This window comes from Rhodamnia argentea, chromosome 1, assembly GCF_020921035.1.
Source record: "Rhodamnia argentea isolate NSW1041297 chromosome 1, ASM2092103v1, whole genome shotgun sequence".
In the NCBI taxonomy this organism is placed as follows: Eukaryota; Viridiplantae; Streptophyta; class Magnoliopsida; order Myrtales; family Myrtaceae; genus Rhodamnia; species Rhodamnia argentea.
In genome coordinates this window covers 24,366,925-24,390,319 of record NC_063150.1, presented here as the reverse complement: position 1 = coordinate 24,390,319, position 23,395 = coordinate 24,366,925, and the positions used below count along the sequence as shown (strand labels likewise).

General features: G+C 44.5%; 2 protein-coding genes across 4 annotated transcripts; one reads left to right on the top strand and one right to left on the bottom strand.

Annotated features, from left to right (window-relative positions):
• Positions 1 to 121: 121 nt before the first annotated feature.
• LOC115753619 (primary amine oxidase 2-like) lies at positions 122 to 23,395 on the bottom strand. 2 transcript variants are annotated; one of them, XM_030692306.2, is made up of 6 exons: positions 22,916 to 23,395; positions 1,815 to 2,199; positions 1,394 to 1,507; positions 735 to 1,273; positions 388 to 626; positions 122 to 223 (listed from the first exon to the last, which is right to left on the bottom strand). In XM_030692306.2, the coding sequence occupies exons 1-5, from the start codon at positions 23,155 to 23,157 to the stop codon at positions 416 to 418; spliced, it is 1,491 nt and encodes a 496-aa protein (XP_030548166.1). In that variant the 5' UTR covers positions 23,158 to 23,395; the 3' UTR covers positions 122 to 223; positions 388 to 415. The 2 variants fall into 2 exon arrangements, with proteins under 2 accessions (XP_030548166.1, XP_048134716.1); XM_048278759.1 differs by having other exon boundaries at positions 388 to 620.
• Positions 14,186 to 20,702, top strand: LOC115753617 (primary amine oxidase-like). Of its 2 annotated transcripts, none has more exons than XM_048278753.1 (6): positions 14,186 to 14,560; positions 15,124 to 15,560; positions 17,501 to 17,878; positions 17,994 to 18,114; positions 18,824 to 19,362; positions 20,119 to 20,702. In XM_048278753.1, exons 1-6 carry the CDS (start codon positions 14,207 to 14,209, stop codon positions 20,312 to 20,314), a joined length of 2,025 nt encoding a protein of 674 aa, XP_048134710.1. In that variant the 5' UTR covers positions 14,186 to 14,206; the 3' UTR covers positions 20,315 to 20,702. The 2 variants fall into 2 exon arrangements, with proteins under 2 accessions (XP_048134710.1, XP_030548163.2); XM_030692303.2 differs by having other exon boundaries at positions 17,501 to 17,885; positions 18,001 to 18,114.

Below are 23,395 nucleotides of genomic sequence, written 5' to 3'. Positions count from 1 at the left end.
TGTGTAGAAAATAAAGCAATCTCTTGGATTAGTTGGCTCAAGCCAGGCTCAACAACGCAGATGGTACCAACCAGATGCTTATGCAATCCCTTCATTTAGGACTATGAATTACTCTGATTCAATCCCCAAGGATCAGGGTTCTTCTAATTTTCAGCTATCGATTGAGAGGCAATTCACAAGCTCGACACAGCTTATTGAAGTCGAAGCAGGTGACCATGGTCACCTGAAATTACGATCCAAAGTGATCTGTTCAATGATCAGAGTGTTATCTCGGTGTGTTATCTCAGTTGCATTTGCAATTGTTCCGTTGCTAGCTAAAATTTGATCCTTGCTTCCATCAAAATGACAATGTTTTGAGAATATGGAGAAGGGGAGTAAACGCAATATCCTGTTCCTGAAGATCAATTTGTCAAATCTAAATAACGGAAGGTATGGAACAATTTGGCCACTCAACCACTCCAGGCGGTATAACTCTGAGTACCGGGTTGCTCTCGAAGAAATTGGCCGGTCGGAGCTCAAACCCGCTGCTCAATGTCAGCATCAGTGGAAAATCTTCCTGGTACGGGGCATGAGGGAACCCCAAGGTATACCACAACACTATGTCCTTGTTCTCCATTGCCCTGTTTCTGCATTATCAAACCAGCTTAAAATATCAAATGACCAAACAAGTGAGTCATGATCGCTTTTTTGTTGAAGCTCAAGGCATTTACCATGGTGGAGAAACTAGGAGGTACCTTTGAGTCCATGTGGCTAATGTGTCCTCGCCGTTGCTCTGATCCGTGTACAATCCACCAGCCCACTTCTCAGACGTGTTGTATGGCGTCACCCACACGTTGTACTTGGTAAACGCTCTGCGGATCTGGGCATAATCATCGTCCGATAGGAGGGGCTGCGTTATTGATCCAGGGATTAGGCGGTAACCGACCCGATTCCCTACCTTAGTCTTCTTCCCCGGGTTTACCACCAACAGCTCCACCTGCTCCGAGCCTAGTTTGATCTTTGTGTCGGACTTGGTCTTAGCTGTTTCGCTAACGACACTCCAATAGCTTTTCCTGGGGGACCGGCGATCTGTCACTGGGGTCTGTCTGAAGACGAACTTGACAAAGGAGTTGGAATCACTGTCGATGTCGAGATCGAGGTGGAAGATGAGGAAATGGTCATGTGGCGCGCTCAAGGTGTTTTCTGCTAATAGTACGCCGTATTCTTCATCCGCTATCTGGTCATTGTGAGTGTAGTTCGAACCCCTAACCTCCAGTAGACCGGTTAGCCCTACCTGCAGTTTGAGCACAATGAAAATGCAGCGAATCAAAGCAATATAACCACTTCTTTTTCAACCCATGCGGAAGAAGATCAAGGGACTGAATGAAAAGAATTAATGACTCGGGAGACTTGCCGTGGCTTTGATGGATCCGCTCTGCTTGAACTCCCAATCCACAATGTAATCGTAATTGCCGACCGTCGAGACCATTCTCACCACCAGGTTTACCTCTGGCCTCACCTCTCTTATCTGCCGGAACGATTCAATCAGATGTCATGTTTACTGAAATGCTCGAAGAATCGCAACGTAAAACAGTTCGTATCGACTTTCAAAGTCCCTAAAGAAAGGGGTCATGGGAGCAGGAACAAAACTAGAGGAGTTTCACCATTTTAGAGTGAAAGATCATTATGCAGACTTATTCCAGGAATGAACTCGTGCAGCTGTCATATTGCAAAGGCTACAGGAATCCAAATCATTTCTGTGAGCTCAAATTTAGAGTTTACTACCTTAGCCGAAAACACAAAAGAACTGCTGGGAAGCCAGAGAAATGACTTACCACTTTGCCAGGAATCCCGAGCTCAGTGTGATGCCACCTGATATCTCCAGCGTACCGCTCGAACACACGGAATACATTGGACATCTTGATAGGTTTCCTGTCCTGTCCAGCAATGTACGCATCCATGAACGCGGCGTTTTCGGGGCAATCTCGTAACGGCTCGAGCTGCACAGCGTAGAGTCCGAACCCGTATTCGCCTGCGTCGAAGAAGGTCCTGTAGTACCATTCCTCGGTAAGGTCCATGTACGGCACAAATAGCTCCGAAATGAATCCCCTGTACATCACCTGCCGGAATTCCTGCTGCTCCGCGTCGTAAATCAACGAGAGCGAGATAATTGGACCCGCCCTTACATCAAAACTCAAGTGGAATTCCCAGTTAGCCCACCTGATGCATTTAGAAAGTCATGAGATTGCATGGTCTGAGCCAATAGATCATGCAAACAGTATATTGGAGATATGAACAGCAAGTTACTATCATCAAGTCATAAACATATGTTTGGAAAATTACTAATGCTCTGAAAAAATTAATGCCACGAATTCGGTCCATGTCACTCTATAATCACTTCTTGATAGTCACGGAAACACAGAGGGAGAGAGAGAGAGAGAGAGATGTTTTGCCTTGGACCTGATCATATGCCCGTCCACAGTGAAACTCGGGGCATTGGGCTGCACCAGCCCGATCCGCTTCAGGGCCGGCCCGACCCGACCCGCTTCTGCAATCCGCTGTAGTCCGTCCCATTGGACTTGGGCACTGGGACCGTCACTCTATCCACGAACCCAACGATCCTCATCTCGTCCAGATCAACGGTGACCGTCACTCGCTTCACCGGCCTCACGTACAAATTCACCGTCCCGTCCAGATAGTAACACATCACCTTCACCCTCCGACTGACCTCCCTTTCCTCCTGCCCGTACCAACCACCGTGAAGCACCCGCACACTATCTAATCCGCCTTGAGCCCCCTCTTCCTCATCGACTCCAGGAACGGCGGTTGCCGCCACGTGAGGCTGCTCGCAGCGGCCTGCTCCTCGAACGTGAGGATCGGGAAGCCGTGGTCGGTGTGGACTCGGGCGGAGTCGACCCGGCTGGCCGAGAGGTCGACGGTGAGCTCCTGAGTTTGTTTGTCGGCTCGCGCGATGATGAGGGCTCTGCGAGGGGGAGGAGGGAAGAGACAGGGCGTGGAGAGCCATGAGATGAGGACGGACTTGTCAGGCTTGTCGAGGCCGACGTAGTGGAAGGTGAGGTTGCGGTGGGGCGAGCCGGGGAAAGAGTTGAAGGCTATGGTTCCGGCGAGTTCGAGCTCGGAGGGAGTGAGGGGGTCGAGTGGGTGAGTCTGGTGGTGGTGGTGCTCTGCCGAGAGAAAGTTTGAGTAATCCTGGCTACCAATGGTTGAATAATTGAAGTGTTTGATGTTAAAGATTACACATTGAATTATGGTGGTAGATCCAATATATATATATATATATATATATATATATATATATATATATTCGTCACTAATTTTTAAAAAAATTAATCACAAATGATGCTATAGATTTAGGATAGTAATTGCATGTGATCTACTTTAAACTGTGTAATTTTTGTATTCTTAGTATTTATAGGTTTTACAAGATAACTACCTAATATAATACTATATATAATATAAATTACAATAAATTAGACGATTGACACATCTCAATTGACGGCGTACTCGCTCTTCTTCGAGAACATTTACCCGCAGTCGCTCTTTCTGTTTTTGGCTTGAATGATTTACCCGAGAGAAGAGAGGAGGGCGACGGGGGTGATGAGAAGGACATGATCCAACAAGGAGAGGAAGAAGAAAAACCTTAAAACTTGAAAGCGAATGACCATAAAACTTGAAAAATCGTAAAAGATGAACTTAATCCCAATTTAATTTGGGGAGTTTCTCTATTTCTCATCTAATTGTGAATTTCGAACAAAATTGCCACCATTCTAGTTGTTGGAAAATATGGCGCGCAAACATTTGGCCGACCGTCGAGCTCCAATTCTTAGTCGAGCCAACGCAAGAGTTGAGGATGAGGAACTTGCTTTTGCTTGAATTTGAGCATCCGAGGGAAAGAGGACATGTCCATTTCGACTAAAAAATGATGACCAATGAGATGAAATTCAAATTTTTTGATTCCATTTTTGACTGCAAGAATTTCTTTGAAAGTGGAGTGGTAATGCATTTCTGCTGCTGAAAACTTTCCACTTTTGTATGCACAAATTCTTTGCTTACCTTTAATTTCTTCAAGGAGGATAGCTGCCGAGTGCTTGTCACCGGCATCCGTCTCGAAGGATTCAGTTCCAAGTGGAAGGGATCCGGAGAGGGGGCAAATTTTACGATATTTCTTTTAAGGTCTTAATGGAAGTGGTTTGTTTTTGTGACCAAGGAGGAGGATTCTTTTTCAGCATCTTTTGCAGAGGAGAAAGGATCCGAGAAATTTTTGGGATGAAATCTCTGAGATAATTGACAATTCCTAAAAAGGATTGGATCTGGTGAACCGAGAGGTTTTCATCCGGGAATTTCCGGAGATCTTCCGCAATGTGTGGACCTGGGCAATAGGTTCCATTTTTCAATCGCATGCCGAGAAATTCAATTTCTCGTTGAGCTATGATCATCTTTTTTTGTGACAAGATGATGCCATGAGTATGCACAATTTCAGCAAATTGCTGAAGGAGTTTTGCATGAGAATGTTCATCATGGGAAAACAGGAGAATGTCATCAATGTAGATCCGGGCATTGGCAAGGATGGGTTGGAAAATTTTGCACATAGCCTTTTGAAATAAGGACGGAGCAGTTTTAAGTCCAAAGGGAAGGACTCTCCATTGGAAGTGCTGGTTAGGGATGCAGAAACCAGTTTTGAATCAGTCCGAGGGATGAATTCCTAATTGCCAGAAGCTTGCCTTAAGATCGAATTTGGAATAGATCTTGGCCTGGGCAAGGCTGGAGAACAAAGAGTTCTTATGGGGCAATGGGAATTTGTCATCTTGGATGAACAGATTAAGAGACTGGTAATTTATAACTAACCGTAGCTTTCCACGATTTTGTTCTGTTCTTTTGTTGACATAGAAGGCCTCACATGCCCAAGGGGAGTCGGAGGGCTCAATGAGTCCCCGAGAAAGAAGCTGAGCACATTCTGCTTGTGCTTGAGCAAGGTGATCCGGGTTCATGCCCGAATGACTTGCCTTGGTGGGATTGATTTCTCCATTTTTCTTGAAGGGAATTTTGACAAAAAAGTCAGAATTTTGCCAAAGAGGGTTAGAGCAAATCCGAGCAAACTGCTGGTGAGATTCCGAACAATGAGAAAGGAGAGATTGATAGATGGAATCAAGGATTTCTGGTTGGATGAGAAAGAGTCTCCGGATTTCAACAAACTCCTGGAACTTCTTTTGGAATTTTAACCCCTTAGGGTTTATCTTGAGTTGTGGGAGCTTAGAAAGAATATCCCAACCAATGATGAGATCCTTGTCATGAGATGGACATCCAAGGATTTGGGTGGTGATTTCACAACCAGGGAGAATATGAATGGTGAGAGGTTTACTACGCAGTTTGGTAGTAAAAGTTTCTCCCGAGGCTGCTCGGAAGTATCCGGTATATGGTGTCCAGTATTCTTCCGGAAGGATTTTGGTATCTAGCGGGGATGCAACTGCGCCAGTATCGATGAGGGCAATGACTTGGATGGATTTGGTGTTATCTAGAAGGTGGAGCTGGACTGGAAAATGTGGGGGATGGAATGTTGGGGAGTGGATTCCGAAAGAATCAGCAAGAGGAAAAAAGGAGAGAATATCTCCCAGTGCTGAGTCCGAATCAGAAGAGTAAGTTTCAATGACACACAAGGTGTCTGGATACGGCTCTTCTTCAATGGAGAAGATGGATTCAACGTCTTCATCACCGAGAGAGATCCCAGTGTTTTGAGAGATCTTCCGGATCATGTAACCGCCCTGTTTTTTTGCTTGGGGGCATTTTTTTGCAAAATGACCTTTCTTGTTGCAAATATAACATCTGTCCGACTTGGGTTTTTTGCGGTGCTTTGCGGAACGACCGCGTGATTTCTTTCCGAGGAATTTCCACTTGCTTCTCAGAGGCTTTGCAAATGAAAACTTCTTGAAATGAACTTTCTTCTTGTGACCCGAGCAAGACGGATCATTACGATCTACGGTGCACTTGATCTTCCATTCCGGCCTTTCACAGTTCTTGTCATACTTGCGGTTTTCTTTTAAGAACTGGTCGAACTGTCTTTTCCTTCTGCATTTTTCTTCAAGATCCCATCTATCAATCTCTCCTTTCTCATTGTTCAGAATTTCACCAGCAGTTTGCTCGCATTTGCTCCAACCCTCTTTGGCAAAATTCTGACTTTTTTGTCAAAATTCCCTTCAAGAAAAATGGAGAAATCAATCCCACCAAGGCAAGTCATTCGGGCATGAACCCGCATCACCTTGCTCAAGCACAAGCAGAATGTGCTCAGCTTCTTTCTCGGGGACTCATTGAGCCCTCCGACTCCCCTTGGGCATGTGAGACCTTCTATGTCAACAAAAGAACAGAACAAAATCGTGGAAAGCTACGGTTAGTTATAAATTACCAGCCTCTTAATCTGTTCATCCAAGATGACAAATTCCCATTGCCCCATAAGAACTCTTTGTTCTCCAGCCTTGCCCAGGCCAAGATCTATTCCAAATTCGATCTTAAGGCGAGCTTCTGGCAATTAGGAATTCATCCCTCGAACGCATTCAAAACTGGTTTCTGCATCCCTAACCAACACTTCCAATGGAGAGTCCTTCCCTTTGGACTTAAAACTGCTCCGTCCTTATTTCAAAAGGCTATGTGCAAAATTTTCCAACCCATCCTTGCCAATGCCCGGATCTACATTGATGACATTCTCCTGTTTTCCCATGATGAACATTCTCATGCAAAACTCCTTCAGCAATTTGCTGAAATTGTGCATACTCATGGCATCATGCTGTCACAAAAAAAGATGATCATAGCTCAACGAGAAATTGAATTTCTCGGCATGCGATTGAAAAATGGAACCTATTGCCCAGGTCCACACATTGCGTAAGATCTCCAGAAATTCCCGGATGAAAACCTCTCGGTTCACCGGATCCAATCCTTTTTAGGAATTGTCAATTATCTCGGAGATTTCATCTCAAAAATTTCTCAGATCCTTTCTCCTCTGCAAAAGATGCTGAAAAAGAATCCTCCTCCTTGGTCACAAAAACAAACCACTTCCATTAAGACCTTAAAAGAAATACTGTAAAATTTGCCCCCTCTCCGGATCCCTTCCACTGGAACCAGAATCCTTCAGACGGATGCCGGTGACAAGCACCGGGCAGCTATCCTCCTTGAAGAAATTAAAGGTAAGTGAAGAATTTGTGCATACAAAAGTGGAAAGTTTTCAGCAGTAGAAATGCATTACCACTCCACTTTCAAAGAAATTCTTGCAGTCAAAAATGGAATCAAAAAATTTGAATTTCATCTCATTGGTCATCATTTTTTAGTCGAAATGGACATGTCCTCTTTCCCTCGGATGCTCAAATTCAAGCAAAAGCAAGCTCCTCATCCTCAACTCTTGCGTTGGGCGGAATGGTTTTCTAAATACTCCTTCGAGTCAAAACACATTTCCGGAAAGAAAAATATTTTGGCTGATTTCTTCTCTAGGCCAAAAGAACCTTTCGAATCCATAAACATGTTTATTCGAAAAGAGTTTTCGGGATCCTTCAAAACCCGGAATATGCGTGAACACCGGTGGCCATTACACCAGTATCCACATGATATCCCTCCACTCCTCAAACAGAATTCCCTCTCCGATAATTTTCACGGATTATTTTGGAATTATCATTATGTCATCTTTAAAGATTATGGTGGATTATTCCTCAAACCAGGTCTCAATTGTGATTATCCGTTCATACATCCATTAAGATGGTCTTCTACCATCCCTTTCCCTTCTGATTTAAAATGGATGTTTTGGTTTATGTTTCACCTCTACCAAGTTGCCATAGAGTTCCCTTTAGACGAAATCATTAAGGTTTTGTCCGATTCCCTTTTTGGAAATTATCGGGACCATCCCCAGAAGTTCTTCCTTGATATTCTCACTTGGTTCCAACCCCTTCAAGCATGGAAACACTTGTTCATTCTTCAAAGACAAGTTGGTCGACCAGAACCTTGCGGACACACGGTTGTCCTTTTTCATCATCCCCGGTCATTCATCGGACCCTCGGGAGACAAAAGATCCAATGCTGTAGAAACAGGCACTACCACCTTCAAGCCCGTACTCCAAGATCAAGTCTTCGAGATTCACAAAACGTACTCCAGGATCGTATTTGATATTCCTTATGAATACAGAGAACTCCGGCGAATACTACGCCAAGAGAATAAGGTTATACCACCCGAGATATGGCCTTACAACTCGGCGAGTTACTCTTGGGATACACCCAGGACCCATCCTCATGTATTCGAAGCACTCCAAGAGTACAACAAGAATCAACCAAGCTCTTCCATGGACACAGATACTCGGTCCTTTGATCCATGGGGTGGACAACTATCACAAGATCCATACGACTACCCACAACCCGTCATGTCCGACGTCCCTTCCTCATCCAGAAGCACCTCGGGCGTTCCACATGATCCGCACTTAGACCGGATCATCTCAGACTATGAAAAAGAGCGATTATTGCGAGCCTACAGAAGTCAGAAAGACGGCCCCTCTGACTATGATGGACCGGACAGCTCTGACTCGGACGACGCCAATTATCATCCCGACCCGGACAGGAGACGATAATGCCACCCGCTCCATCAGATCCATCGGATCCATCAAACACCTCCATCCGACACCACCTCTCCACCGAGACAAGGCCATGTGCTCCATCAGATATCAGAAGCCCGAAGAGACGTGTGTTTACCTGCTCACCTGCTCCACTTTGTAAAAAGAGTCAAGAGTGGCTGCAGAGTTTGTTTGTATGTGTGCTTTGTAGCAATATTGGCTTCCTCAGAAGTCAATGTTGGTTGTGTGATTGTCGGATCTCAATTATGAGGTCTCCTTTGTGTTTTCGCCTATATAAGGCATGTTTACCCCTTGTAACGGCCAAAGCTTGGCTTCCTCTGTGAAATCCAAGTAAGAGTTTGCTTCATAATGAGTTTCTAAAAAACCTCCTCTTTTCTCTTCGAGCAGATACTACTGTGCTAAAATGTCTCTACTTCTCTATTATGATGGTTGGTTCAGTATGCTCTCCACTTGCCACGAATGCTGTAATCATCCGAAAAGTTTATTAGATCTAGTATTGGGTTAAAGCACGTGTAGAGTCCGTCGGGGCCTCTCTCCACTTGTTGATTTACTTCGCAAGTGAGTCTTGGATCTATCCAATATTTGATCGGGATAAATCTATGGTGGTAATGGATAGTGGATCCTGTGGATCAGAAATCGATGTCTTAAAGGATTAGTTCCAAGAGCGAGATCCGGAAACTAACAGGCGATCCCTTGAGTGGCCAGAGAGCCCGTGTGGGATAGCATAATTGTTTCAGATAAAGTTCTTGCTTCCGCACTTCAAATTTTTATTTAAAATAAAGGTCCACTCTGGATCAATTTTTTAGAGAATGACATTATTTAGACCCTTATTTGAAAATTTCTGGTTAGGGGCATTAGGCCCAAAGCTACGAACACAAACATCGTCACGCGATATGAAGCTCGCCTGCTCTGGGCAAGGGTCACAGGCGCTGAATTCTCTCTTCCTCGAGAAAATATTCAGTGGTCATCAAACTCCACGTCATCAGCCTACGTGGAATGCGAGATCCACTAAAAATTCAACACGTGTCCTATGACCTGGAATTAAAAAAAAAGAATAGAACGAGAGCCATTTTTTATCTCTCTCTCATCTGGCAAACTGACAGGCTGGGCAAAGTCCGAGGACAATTAAATGACATTTATTACCTGCTCTCCCTCTCTCCTCGTTCCCGTTTGAAAGATAAGGTCCTCTCCAACTCTAACTCTCTCTTCTCCTACAAGTGGAAACCGCCAATTTCACTTGAAAAATTATTCTTTTCCATCGTCGTGGCTGTCAACGTCGTTTCAACATACATGATTTACGTCCTAATGCCGTGGTCTGCGTCTTTTGTTCATTCGTTCATTCTTATGCTGGTGTTTGCGACAGTTGAGTTGCAGCATGTGGAACGTTTCTTCACGCCACTTGCAAAGTGTTTTAGTGAAGACGACGATATACAGCGCACAAAAAAGAGGACTTGATAAATGGCGGCAGACCATCATCTCCTTTTCTAATCAATTAAATAGAACTACTTCAACAAAATAACATCTCAAGCAAGATCATCCACGTAGCCTGGAAAGTAGAAATAAATAGAAAATGCAAAGGATAAAAACAGAGCACTCGTAGGTTTCCTCCTAAATCTCTTGCAATAAACACAATATACGTATTCCTCTCTCTCCTTCGACACAATACCTTCTCGGCCGTCGCCGGAGCCCCAAACCTCATCGCCACCACCCGTATCTCCAACCTCGCAAGCTTCTTCCGCTTCAAAATCGTTGACTACCTACCCGAGCCCGAAATCGGGACCGGTAGGAGTAAAAGACAAAGAAGAGTTCGAGAGGCCAACCGGCGGTTTCCAGAGCCGGAGCCGGAAAGGCGACGACGGCGACGAGAACGAAGACGAACAAGGAGGAGAAGGGGAGGGCAAAAGGACCCGAGGATTTAAGCAGGAGGAGAGAGAGTTGGAGTTGGAGAGGACCTTATCTTTCAAACGTGAAAGAGGAGAGAGGGAGACCAGGTAATAAATGTCATTTAATGTTGCTTGTCCTCGGACTTTGCCCAGCCTGCCAGTTTGCCAGAGGAGAGAGATAAAAAATGGCTCCCGTTCTATTTTTTTTTTAAATTCCAGGTCAGAGGACACGTGTTGAATTTTTAATGGATCTCGCGCTCCACGTTGGCTGATGACATGGAGTTTGATGACCACTGAATATTTTCTCATTCCTTCGTTTGGGTTCATGGACGGTATGAATACCTCGATAATGAATCCTCTCTATAATACTGGGCGATGTTTCTACATCTCTTGATTGAAGATTGATGCTAGAGAGATTACTGGTCTCGCTCAGACATCGAATCCGACATGAAAGATTTAGTTTTCCCTAACTAATTGTAACATTAAAAAAAAACAAGGATTTAGCCACGAATTTTACCACGAAAAATTGATCAAAATTCATCGCTAAACTGATTTACGACGAAAATTAGCGACGAAAAAATATTCGTTGTCAATTCGGTGTCGCAAAATTTAGCGACGAAAAGAAAAATTCGTGACTAATTAGCGACGAATTTTGCGACAAATACCTATCCGTAGCTAATTAGCGAGGAATAAGTTTCGTCACTAATTGGCCACGAATTTTGCGACGAATTACCCTCGGTGGCAAATTAGCAACGAAACTTATTCCTCGTTAATTAGTCACGAATTTTCCCATGAAAATAAATTTCGTCGCTAAATTTAGCGACGAAACACAATGTTTCGTCGCTAAATTTAGCGACGCCAGATTAGCCGTGAATTTTTTTTTGTGGCAAAATTCGTCGCAAAACCCAATTTAGCGACGAATTTTTATTTTTTTCATATGATAAAATCATTTCTTTTACTTTTCGATTTTAAATTTAATTAAAAGAAAAATTAATTTATGCAATTTATATTTAACATTGATTAAGCACTTAATAATATCACGGTTCCGTAGGAGTCGGCGGGTTCCTCGGGTTGGGTCAACTTAACGGGTTCGGGTCGCGAGGCTCACGGTTCCACGATCGACAGCAGCTGGTCAATGCGCCACAAACGGCTAGGGCTCGGATAGTGGCTGGACAACGGCGTCGGGGCTGTTGGGGAAGATGGCGTGGCACGGCGGGGCTGCTAGCTCACGGGTCGGTACTTGGGTCTCGCGGATCTCAGAGCTCCCGAGGTGAGGATCTCGGGTTGATGGTGGCTAGAGAGGTCCGGCTGGGCTGCGAGGTGAGGGTTTCGGGTTGCAAGTTTCAAGTGACGGCCAAGCCGAGCAGTGGCTACGGTGGTTCGGGTGGGCGTCGGGTTCACGAGCAGGGAGCTCAAATCGTCGTCGCGGCGGGCTCGTCGTCAGATCTGTGGGTCTCGGCCAGCTCACGTGGTTGGAGGTGGCTGGGTAACGGTAATCGGTAGCGGCGGAGCTCAGGTGGAGGAGGGTCGTGGGCGAAGGTCCCGGGTTTACGGCGACCAGGCGACGATCTCAGCTGGTTGCGGCTCGCGCGAGGCCGGCTGGCCATGAGGCGTAGCTGGCGACGGGAGTGGACGGAGGGTGGTGGTGCAGGCTGTAGTGGTCGGGTGGAGGTGGGTCACTCGGCTGAAGAAGAAAAAGAAAGGAAGAAGATGCAGAAGAAGAAAAAGAAAGGAAGATAAGGACGTTGTACCAGTAGATAAAGACGTCGTACAAGCAGGAGAGAGAGAGGGCAGGAGGCTTTTAGAAAGTAACGCCAAAAGAAAGATTAATAAGATAAGAGAGAGAAATGTAGCGACGAAAAAAATAATTTGTGGCTTATTTAGCGACGAACAAAACAATTCGTCGCTACGAGAAAGCTAATTCGTCACTAAATTAGCGATGGAAAAAAAATTCGGCGCTAATATTTTCCTTTTTATTTTTATTTATATCATATTAGCGACAAATAATACATTTCGTCGCTAAATTAGCAACGAAAATTTTTTTTTCGTCGCTAAATTGAAATATTTTCTTTTTTATTTTTATTCACAGTGCTAAGTTTGCAACAAATAAAATTGTTCATCGCTAAAATAGCGATGAAAAATCTAATCCGTCGCTAATTTTAATATTTTATTTTTTACTTTTATTTTTATTTATAGCATATTAGCAACGAAAAACGAATTTCATCGCTAAATTAGTGACGACAAAGTTAATTCGTCGCTAAATTGAATATTTTCTTTTGTTATATTTATATAAAATTAGAGACGAAAAATATGATTCGTCGCTAATTTTAATATTTTCTTCCTTATTTTTATTCATAGTGCTAATTTTGCGACGAAATCAACGTTCGTCGCTAATTAGCGACGAGCGGCAATTTTCGTCGCTAAATGATAGCAACAAATTAGTGACGAAAAACGTGGTTCATCGCTAATTAGTGACGAAATAGGTTTTCGTCGCTGAATGATAGCAACAAATTTGTGACGAAATTTGGTTTTCGTCGCTAATTAGTGACCAAAAACATTGCTCGTCGCTAATTATTTTTTATTTTTATTTTGATTTTTATTTATATCGTATTAGCGACGCAGAATAAATTTCGTCGCTACCTTAGCAACGAAAAAGGTAATTCGTTGCTAAATTGACCATTTTCTTTTTTATTTTTATTTCTATCATATTAGTGACGAATAATACATTTTGTCGCTAAAATTAGCAATGAAAAGAATGATTCGTCGGTAATTTTAATATTTTCTTTGTTATTTATATTCAAAGTGCTAATTTTGTGACGAAAATAAAAGTTCGTTGCTAATTAGCGACAAATGTTGATTTTCGTCGCTAACCTTTAAGAGAAGAATTTACGACAAAAAAAGATATTCGTCGCTAATTGGCAACGAAGCCTATTGTCGTCGCAAAGGATATTGCGACGAAATATTTTTCGTGGCTATTTTCCTCGCAAATTAGTGACGAATTATTTTTCGTGGCTATATTCGTCGCTAATTAGCGACTAATTTTTTCATCGCTATTTTCGTCGCAAATAGCGACGAATATTCATTTTGTCGCTATTTTCGTCGGAAATTAGCAACGAATTTTTTCCGTCACAAATTTTTCGTGGCTAAATCCGTGTTTTTTTGTAGTGTAAATGCAAACCAAAATCAAAGACTCATATGATGTTTTTTGACTTCCTTTCTTTCTTTTGGGGTTATAACACAATATAGACACTCAGACACAGCGTCAAACAAAATGGCGTACGGCCATCACCGGGGAAGGTAGCAGAGTTGAGTAGCAGTGGTAGTCATCTCAATGGCCGGTGGTGGCTTCAATACGTGTGGTGGCGGTCATGGAGGTTGTGCTTGTGGGGAGAGAGAAAGACAGAGAGAAGAGGGGGAGGGGGGATTAGGGTTTGCTCAGCAAGTTCCGCCCGACAAGCTAGCCACTTGATGCATGTATGCATATCGCCTCTGTTATCGCGATTCTTTGGTGCAAACATTAAGACAACCCTCATGCAAATATCAAAACAGGACCGGCAAAGATAAGCCATATCTACCCATCAAACAAGACCATTAAGATCCCAACACGTGCATATCTACACGTGAAACAAGTCTTTACCCAGAATTCCCTAGTTTTGAAATTTCTCCAAAGTAGAATTGTCTTACTATTTAAGGATGTTGATGCATCCCAAGGACTCCACGTGCAACAATGGCTTCCACTTACAGAGTCTTGCTCTTCCTCCTCTCCATCCCACTCTTGTCCTCCTTCATCTCACCAGCCTCGTCTCAGCACGAACACCCGCTCGATCCGTTAACGCCGGCGGAGTTCTCTCTGGTTCGACGTGCGGTGATGAGATCGTATGGCGCATCGAGTGGAAATGTGACGTTTCAATACGTGGGTCTCGACGAGCCAGATAAACCTCTCGTTTATTCATGGGTGTCGAACCAAGCTGATAAGATACCCCCTCGTCGTCGAGCCTCCGTGGTAGTGCGGTTCCACGAGGAAACTCATGAGCTCGTCGTGGACTTATCGAGCCGTCAACCATCCGTCGTCTCCAAGGAGGTTCTATTGGAAAATCGATTATGCCCTTCGCTCGCATTTTATTCATTTATCAACTTCACGATTGAGATTCATTACCCACCAACCGTTTTACTTTGGAAAAATGATTATTGCATTCATAGGACCCTTGACCTTAACGTGTGATAATCAAAGCAATAGACGGTCTTGAAAAATAAGGCTCCAGATTCTTTTAGAAGTGCGTTATCCAATGTGATTCCACGTGCTTTACTTGATCTATTAGAACTGAACTTTATGTTAAAAATGTGGTCACTGCTTTCGATTATGGATTTGCTAATGGCATCTAAACAATTTCCGTGGCTTAATTTTTTTTTTTTTATCATTTTTCATTATGGACTCTCATGCATGCATGTTGTTAGGTGCAATATTTTTCATCTTCTTATTTCTTACTCCTCCTCAATTTCCCCTCTTCCAAATCAGTTCTCTAGATTCATTCTGCTTGATGAAACCCATCACTTTTGTTGCTTTATGCATGAGTTTAGATGGATCCATCGAATTATTTTTCTTCTTTTTTTGAGTCATGACAAACTTAATGCGCTTTCAAACAGGTTTACCATGGACATGGCTTCCCTCTGCTCACACTAGAGGAGCAAACAGCTGCCAGCGATTTACCTCGGACGCATGACCAATTCATACGATCCATCGAAAAGAGAGGCCTCGACATGTCCAACGTTGTGTGCTCAGATTCCTCTGTCGGTTGGTACGGAGAGCAGAGAAGCAGGAGGGTCTTGAAGATCCTTGCTTACTACACGAACGGCACAGCCAACTTCTACATGAGACCCATCGAAGGCATAGACATTGTGGTCGATTTGGATTTAATGAAGATAGTGAAGTATCACGACCGCTTCACGACGACCGTGCCGATGGCGGAGCATACTGAGTACCGCCTGGAGAAGCAGCACCCTCCCTTCGGGCCGCCTCTGAAGGGCGCGGCCGTCGTGCAACCTCATGGACCGGGCTTCGAGATCAAGGGACATATTATCAGGTACTTGATAAAATGCTAAGTTATTTTACTTTAATCTTCGTAAACCCGTATTTTAACTCTCACCAAACAAATGAATAACGTATGATTCGGTTGAACTTTCAGCATAACAACGTTAGAGGCTGGAAATGAAACGGAAACTCGTAAGTCAAATTAATGACGTACACGATTTATTTCAGCGACTTTAAAACCAGTCGAAAGGGACTTGGACTGGACACAGTTGAATTGGAAACCATCACGCGAGTTTGTCAATGGACGTAGTCTTTCTTTTGCTAAGAATTGCACAAAAGAAATATCAAACTTGATAGCAACAAGGCCATCGAAATCCATGTCGCCATTTTGGACCACTTAGCTGATATTTGATACACGGACTTGGACATAAGAAGTGGGGCTAATAAGCTCCTCCACGGAAAAATTATTCAAAAAATCCTAAATCTATTATATGACAGCCAATTCGATCCTAAATCTTTCAATTGTGCTAATTTACTCCAAAACATTTTGATGAGATACCGGTTTGGTTTTAAACTTTTCGGTTGTGTAAATTTAGTCCCGATGTTTTGCCAATTTAGTTCTAAGCCTTTAGTGGCGAAAAGGACTATAGTGACAACTTATCGGGGGAAATTATTTTCCTCCCCTGCCCTTCAGCTTCCCCTTCCCCGTTCTACCTCCCCCTTCCCCTCCTCCTTCCCCTTCTCGTTTCCATTTTCCACCTCCAACGGGTCCCCGAGCTGGTGACCGGCCGATGGATAATCGACGAGCCTCTCGTCGGCCTTGCCATGGCCGGGGAAAGGCCGACCTCGCTAGCCCGGATCCGGCGAGGTAGAGCCTCACCATGGCCCGGCGGGCAAGGTCATGCCTCACCCGGCTGTGGAGAGGCCGGCGAGAGCCTCACCGAGGTCCGGTGAACACGTAACCATTAGTGATGTAGATCGGCGCGGCTGCCTTTGACAAGCGGACCCATGGTGGGGGTGCGCGGATGACCGCAGTGAGTAGGTGCGGAGACGAGGCGAAGGCGGAGACAATGGCGTTGTGGAAGTAGACTAGATGTTCGGGTTCTTCTTTAGTGAACTGGTGTAGTTGAAGTAGAAGAATAGGGAAGATGAAACCGAAGAATAGGGAAGGGGAAGCGGGAAGCAAAAAAGGAACCGGTGTAGTTCTAGGCTGGCCGGGTCGGCCTTTCCTCGGCTATGACGAGGTCGGCGAGAGGGTCACCGGTCGTACTACGGCCGGTCGCCGGTTCGGTGACTCGCTAGAGGTAGAAGCGGAAGGGGAAGGGGAAGCTCTAAAGGGAAGGGAAGGGAAAAACAATAAGAAAAATAATTAAAAAATTAAAAAAAAATTAAAATATTTGATCACCGGCTGGTCGGCTTCACTTGAGTGCCGGCCATTCAAAATTTGCCGGATGGAATGAATTGATACAATTGCAAAAGGTTTAGGATTGAATTGACAAAAAAAAAAAATGTTTAAGACTAAACTGGCACAATTGCAATAGGTTTAGTACTTTTTTAGTAATTTTTCCCAACTTATCAAGAATTTTTAAGACTAATTTGGCACAATTGAAAGGTTTAGAATTGAATTGGCAAATTATCAAAAGGTTTAGAATTATATTGGTACAATTGAAAGGTTTAAAACTGAGTTAGTCGTCGTACAATAGGTTTATAACTTTTTGGACAATTATTCCGGTCCTCCATCAGTTGCGCAATGTCCTGTCTTAATCTTATCTACAAATATTCGCCCATGGAATAAGTTGAAGGACGAATAATTAAGCACGTCACCTTGGCACCACGGGAATGCGCAGCTACTTGACGAAATAACGTGGAACCTCTATTAGCATATCCTTATCAAAACACACTTATGGGAATTTACCATAGAATAATATACCTTAGACATATACACATACAGGCCGTTGTCGCAATTTAATCAAATTGTTTGTCGTGGCGCAGCTGGGCCAATTGGAAGTTCCATCTAGGGTTTGACGTCCGAGTCGGCCCTATCGTCTCATTAGCATCGATCTACGATCTCGAGAAGAGTAGATATCGACAGGTACTGTATAGAGCCTACATATCCGAGGTCTTTGTGCCCTATATGGACCCGACCGAAGAGTGGTACTACAAGACCTACTTCGACAGCGGAGAATTCGGGTTCGGATTGTCCTCGGTGCCGCTCCAGCCGGGGGCGGACTGCCCCGAAAACGCGGTGTTCATGGATGGGTTCTACGCGGGCCAAGATGGTATCCCTGTGAAGATACCGAACGTGACTTGCGTGTTCGAAAAGTATGCAGGAAACATCATGTGGCGTCACACTGAGGTTGAAATTCCGGACGAGCCGGTAGGCGAGTCTAATTCGCGAATACTCTGCAATCCTAGGGTGTTTGGTGCTTCCAATCTTTAGGGTTCAAGGAAAAATTTTGAAAAGTCTAACGTTGGATGAATTTTCTCAGATAATAACAGAGGTCAGATCCGACGTGAGCCTGGTGGTGCGGTCGGTGTCGACGGTCGGCAACTACGACTACATTCTGGATTGGGAGTTCAAGCCAAGTGGAGCCATCAAATTCGAGGTCTGTTGTTGAATCTTCATATTCGTGGATCAAAAGAACAATCATTGGTCGAATTTAAAGTCGTAAATTGGAAAGTTCAAGCTGTTTCGGAGGTGTTTTGTCAAATTTAAATCTATGATGCGTCCAATTCTGGATCTAATACGTAGAAATCTTTCCTTTTATGAGGCTTTTCAACGTAGAAATTTCCACATGTGGTCGGGGGTATGTCATTGTCAACTCGCAGCCGCCTTTTTCTTTCTTTTGATCCATATTTCTCATCTTCACACTGTCACATTTTGTGGATCATACTAACGGAAGTCTAAGATTTACGATTTAAAGTCCATGTAAACATCATGACAAATCCTTGCGCATAGATTGATATCTAGCCTCAAGTCAAATCGTGGAAATTGATGATTGAAAAGGGAAATCATCATACTCTAATTAATGTTAAATTTTATTTGAATAATGTCAGCTGAAGTTAGATGATGTTAGATGAATACGGATTTTCATGTTTTATGTGGTAATATATGTCCATAAGCTTTCCTTATTTTTTTTAATTCCTTTTTAGGAATGTACTACTTTAGTATCTCGTGCCAAATTGCGCAATTTAGAATTTTTCATTGAGCTACATTGCTTCACATGTATATCTAAATGTCGTCTATTCAGCTTCATCTAAATTAATCAGCAATTTCTCTGTCACTTCGGATCTTGATACCAAATTAATCAACAGGTGGGACTGATTGGACTGCTAGAAGTCAAAGCAGTGAACTACACTCACGCCGTCGAGATAAAAGAGGATGAATACGGCACGATGGTCGGAGCAAACACCATCGCTACCCACCACGACCACTTCTTGACCTACCATCTTGACCTCGATGTCGACGGAAGTCCGAACTCCTTCGTCAAGACCAGATTGATCACGAAAGCCGTGGCCGACAATAGCGTGCCGAGGAAGAGTTACTGGACCGTGTCGAGCGAGACGGCGAGGACCGAGTCAGAGGCGCAGCTGCGCTTGGGATTGGAGCCGTGCAATCTCATCGTGGTCAACCCCAACAAGCGAACCAAAGTCGGGAACGATGTCGGGTACCGCCTCATCCCGGGGCCGATCGCGAGCCCCCTTCTGTTCCGTGACGATTACCCGCAGATCCGCGGGGCTTTCACCAACAACAACCTGTGGGTGACTCCGTACAACAAGAGCGAAAAATGGGCGGGAGGCCGATACGTCGATCAAAGCCGAGGGGATGATACTTTAGCGGTTTGGACCAAGCGGTAAGTTTTGATTGATGTGTATTTACGTCCTTTACTAATCACGATATCAGGGTTGAAGCAAGGGGTAACTTATTCGGTTTCAATGTCTATGGGTGATCAATTGAATAGCTGATCAAGTTTTGTGGTGAGGTTAGGAGACAATTGCATAAACAACAAAGGGCTAGAACCTGATTGCATTTTCCGGAAAGTTTGGAACCGGAAAAATTACCAAATAAGTCTTAAGCCTATTGCAATCGTGTCAATTCACTCCTAAACTTTTTTTTTTTGCCAATTGAGTCCTCAAACTTTTTGCACTTGTGCCAATTCAGTTAATCCGGCCAATTTTGGCCGGAATCGCCGACATAGACATTGACTATCCTATGTGACCCGGCCATCTGGTGATCGTAAAGGAAAAAGGAAGAGGAAAAAATGGACCAAAACAAATATTATTTAAAATACTGCATGTTAGCACCAACCGTGCCACGTAGAACACTAGATATCTTTGTCCGACCAATTTTGCCCGGATGAACTGAATTGGGACAAAAAAAAAGTATGACTCAATTAGCAAAAACAAAAAATCAAGACTTAATTTGCATAGTTATAATAGGTTTAAGACTTTTTTGGTAATTCTCCCGTTTATAACTGGTTTGCATGAAATCGGTACAAATCATTTATAATATCACCACTATTAATCCTTTACTTGTCTATTGCACATTGCTGCTATTTATCTTAATGACAAAGGTCGATCCATTAGTCTCTGGTATTTTGATTATGCAGGAACAGGAAGATTGAGAATGAGGACATCGTCTTGTGGTACACGTTGGGCTTTCATCACATCCCTTACCAGGAGGATTTCCCGACCATGCCGACACTGAGCAGCGGTTTCGAGCTCCGGCCGAGCAACTTCTTCGACAGAAACCTGGTGCTCAAAACGAAATCCCCAGAACCTGTCTCTCCGAGCTGCAAACACTAGAGATGACCCTTTATGGAACTGGAGTGATCTTGACAAAGGGACTATAGAGATTGTCAAATTTCAGTGCTTTAGCGCATCCTTGATAAGGAATGTCAGTGTAGCATGTTTGCAGATGTATGGACTAATTCAAAGTTTACTATTCAGTTTACCTTATAAGGAAAATGTGTAGAAAATAAAGCAATCTCTTGGATTAGTTGGCTCAAGCAAGGCTCAGCAACGCAGATGGTACCAACCAGATGCTTATGCAATCCCTTCATTTAGGACTCTGAATTACTCTGATTCAATCCCCAATTAAGGATCAGAGTTCTTCCAATTTTCGGCTATCGATGGAGAGGCAATTCACAAGCTCGACACAGCTTACTGAAGTCGAAGCAGGTGACCATGGTCACCTGAAATTACGATTCAAAGTGATCTGTTCACTGGTCCGAGTATTATCTCGGTTGCATTTGTAAATGTTCCGTTGCTAGCTAAAATTTGATCCTTGCTTTCTATCAAAATGACAATGTTTTGAGAATATGGAGAAGGGGAGTAAATGCAATATCCTGTTCTTGAAGATCAATCTTTCAAATCTAAATAACGGCAGGTACAAAACAGTTTGGCCACTCCACCACTTCAGGCGGTACAACTCTGAGTACTAGGTTCCTCTCGAAGAAACTGGCCGGTCGGAGCTCAAACCCGCTGCTCAACGTCAGCATCAGCGGAAAATCTTCCTGGTACGGGGCATGATGGAACCCCAAGGTATACCATAACACTATGTCCGTGTTCTCTATTCCCCTGTTTCTGCATTATCTAGCCAGCTCAAAATATCAAATTACCAAACAAGTGAGTCATGATCGCTTTTTTGTTGAAGCCCAAGGCATTTACCATGGTGGAGAAACTAGGAGGTACCTTTGGGTCCATGTAGCTAATGTGTCGTCGCCGTTGCTCTGATCCGTGTACAATCCACCAGCCCACTTCTCAGACTTGTTGTATGGCGTCACCCACACGTTGTACTTGGTAAACGCTCCGCGGATCTGGGCATAATCATCGTCCGATAGGAGGGGCTGCGTTATTGATCCAGGGATTAGGTGGTAACCGACCCGATTCCCTACCTTAGTCTTCTTCCCCGGGTTTACAACCAACAGCTCCACCTGCTCCGAGCCCAGCTCGATCTTTGTGTCGGACTCGGTCTTAGCTGTTTCGCTAACGACACTCCAATAGCTTTTCCTGGGGGATCGGCGATCTGTCACTGGGGTCTGTCTGAAGACGAACTTGACAAAGGAGTTGGAATCACTGCCGATGTCGAGATCGAGGTGGAAGATGAGGAAATGGTGGTGCCGCGCGCTCAAGGTGTTTTCTGCAAATAGTACACCGTATTCTTCATCCGCTATCTGGTCATTGTGAGTGTACTTCGAACCCCTAACCTCCAGTAGACCGGTTAGCCCTACCTGCAGTTTGAGTACAATGAAAATGCAGCGAATGAAAGCAATATAACCACTTCTTTTTCAACCCATGCGGAAGAAGATCAAGGGACTGAATGAAAACAATTAATGACTCGGGACACTTGCCGTGGCTTTGATGGATCCGCTCTGTTTGAACTCCCAATCCACAATGTAATCGTAATTGCCGACCGTCGAGACCATCCTCACCACCAGGTTTACCTCTGGCCTCACCTCTCTTATCTGCCGGAACAGTTCAATCAGATGTCATGTTTACTGAACTGCTGGAAGAATTGCAACGTAAAATAGTTCGTATCGACTTGGAAAGTCCCTGAAGAAGGGGGTCATGGGAGCAGAGAACAAAACTAGAGGAGTTTCACCATTTTAGAGTGAAAGATCATTATGCAGACTTATTCCAGGAATGAACTCGTGTAGCTGTCATATTGCAAAGGCTACAGGAATCCAAATCATTTCTGTGAGCTCAAATTTAGAGTTTACTACCTTAGCCGAAAACACAAAAGAACTGCTGGGAAGCCAGAGAAAATGACTTACCACTTTGCCAGGAATCCCGAGCTCAGTGTGACGCCACATGATATCTCCAGCGTACTGCTCGAACACACGGAAAACATTGGACATCTTGATAGGTTTCCCGTCCTATCCAGCAATGTATGCATCCATGAACACTGCATTTCGGGGCAATCCCGTAGTGGCTCGAGCTGCACGGCGCAGAGTCCGATTCCGTATTCGCCTGCATCGAAGAAGGTCCTGTAGTACCATTCCTCGGTAAGGTCCATGTACGGCATGAACAGCTCCGAAATGAATCCCCTGTACATCAACCGCCGGAATTCCTGCTGCTCCACGTCGTAAATCGACGAGAGCGATGTAATTGGACCCGCCCTTACATCAAAACTTAAGTGGAATTCCCAGTTAGCCCTCCTGATGTATTTAGAAAGTCATGAGATTGTATGATCTGAGCCAATAGATCATGCAAACAGCATATTGGAGATATGAACAGCAAGTTACTATCATCAAGTCATAAACATATGTTTGGAAAATTACTAATGCTCTGAAAAAATTAATGCCACGAATTCGTCCATGTCACTCTATAATCACTTCTTGATAGTCACGGAAAGAGAGAGAGAGAGAGAGAGAGAGAGAGAGAGGGAGATGCTTTGCCTTGGACCTGATCATATGCCCGTCCACAGCGAAACTCGGGCCATCGGGCTGCACCAACCCGATCCGCTTCAGGGCAGGCCCGACCCGCTTCTGCAATCCGCTGTAGTCCGTCCCATTGGGCTTGGGCACTGGGACCGTCACTCTATCCACGAACCCAACGATCCTCATCTCGTCCAGATCAACGGCGACCGTCACTCCCTCCTCCGGCCTCATGTACAAATTCACCGTCCCGTCCAGATAGGAACACATCACCTTCACCCTCCGACTGACCTCCCTTTCCTCCTGCCCGTACCAACCCACCGTGACACGCCCGCACACTATCTCCTCCGCCTTGAGCCCCCTCTTCCTCGTCGACTCCAGGAACGGCGGGTGCCGCTGCGCGAGGCTGCTCGGGGCGGCCTGCTCGTGGAACGTGAGGATCGGGAAGCCATGGCCGGCGTGGACTCGGGCGGAGTCGACCCGGCGGGACGAGAGGTCGACGGTGAGC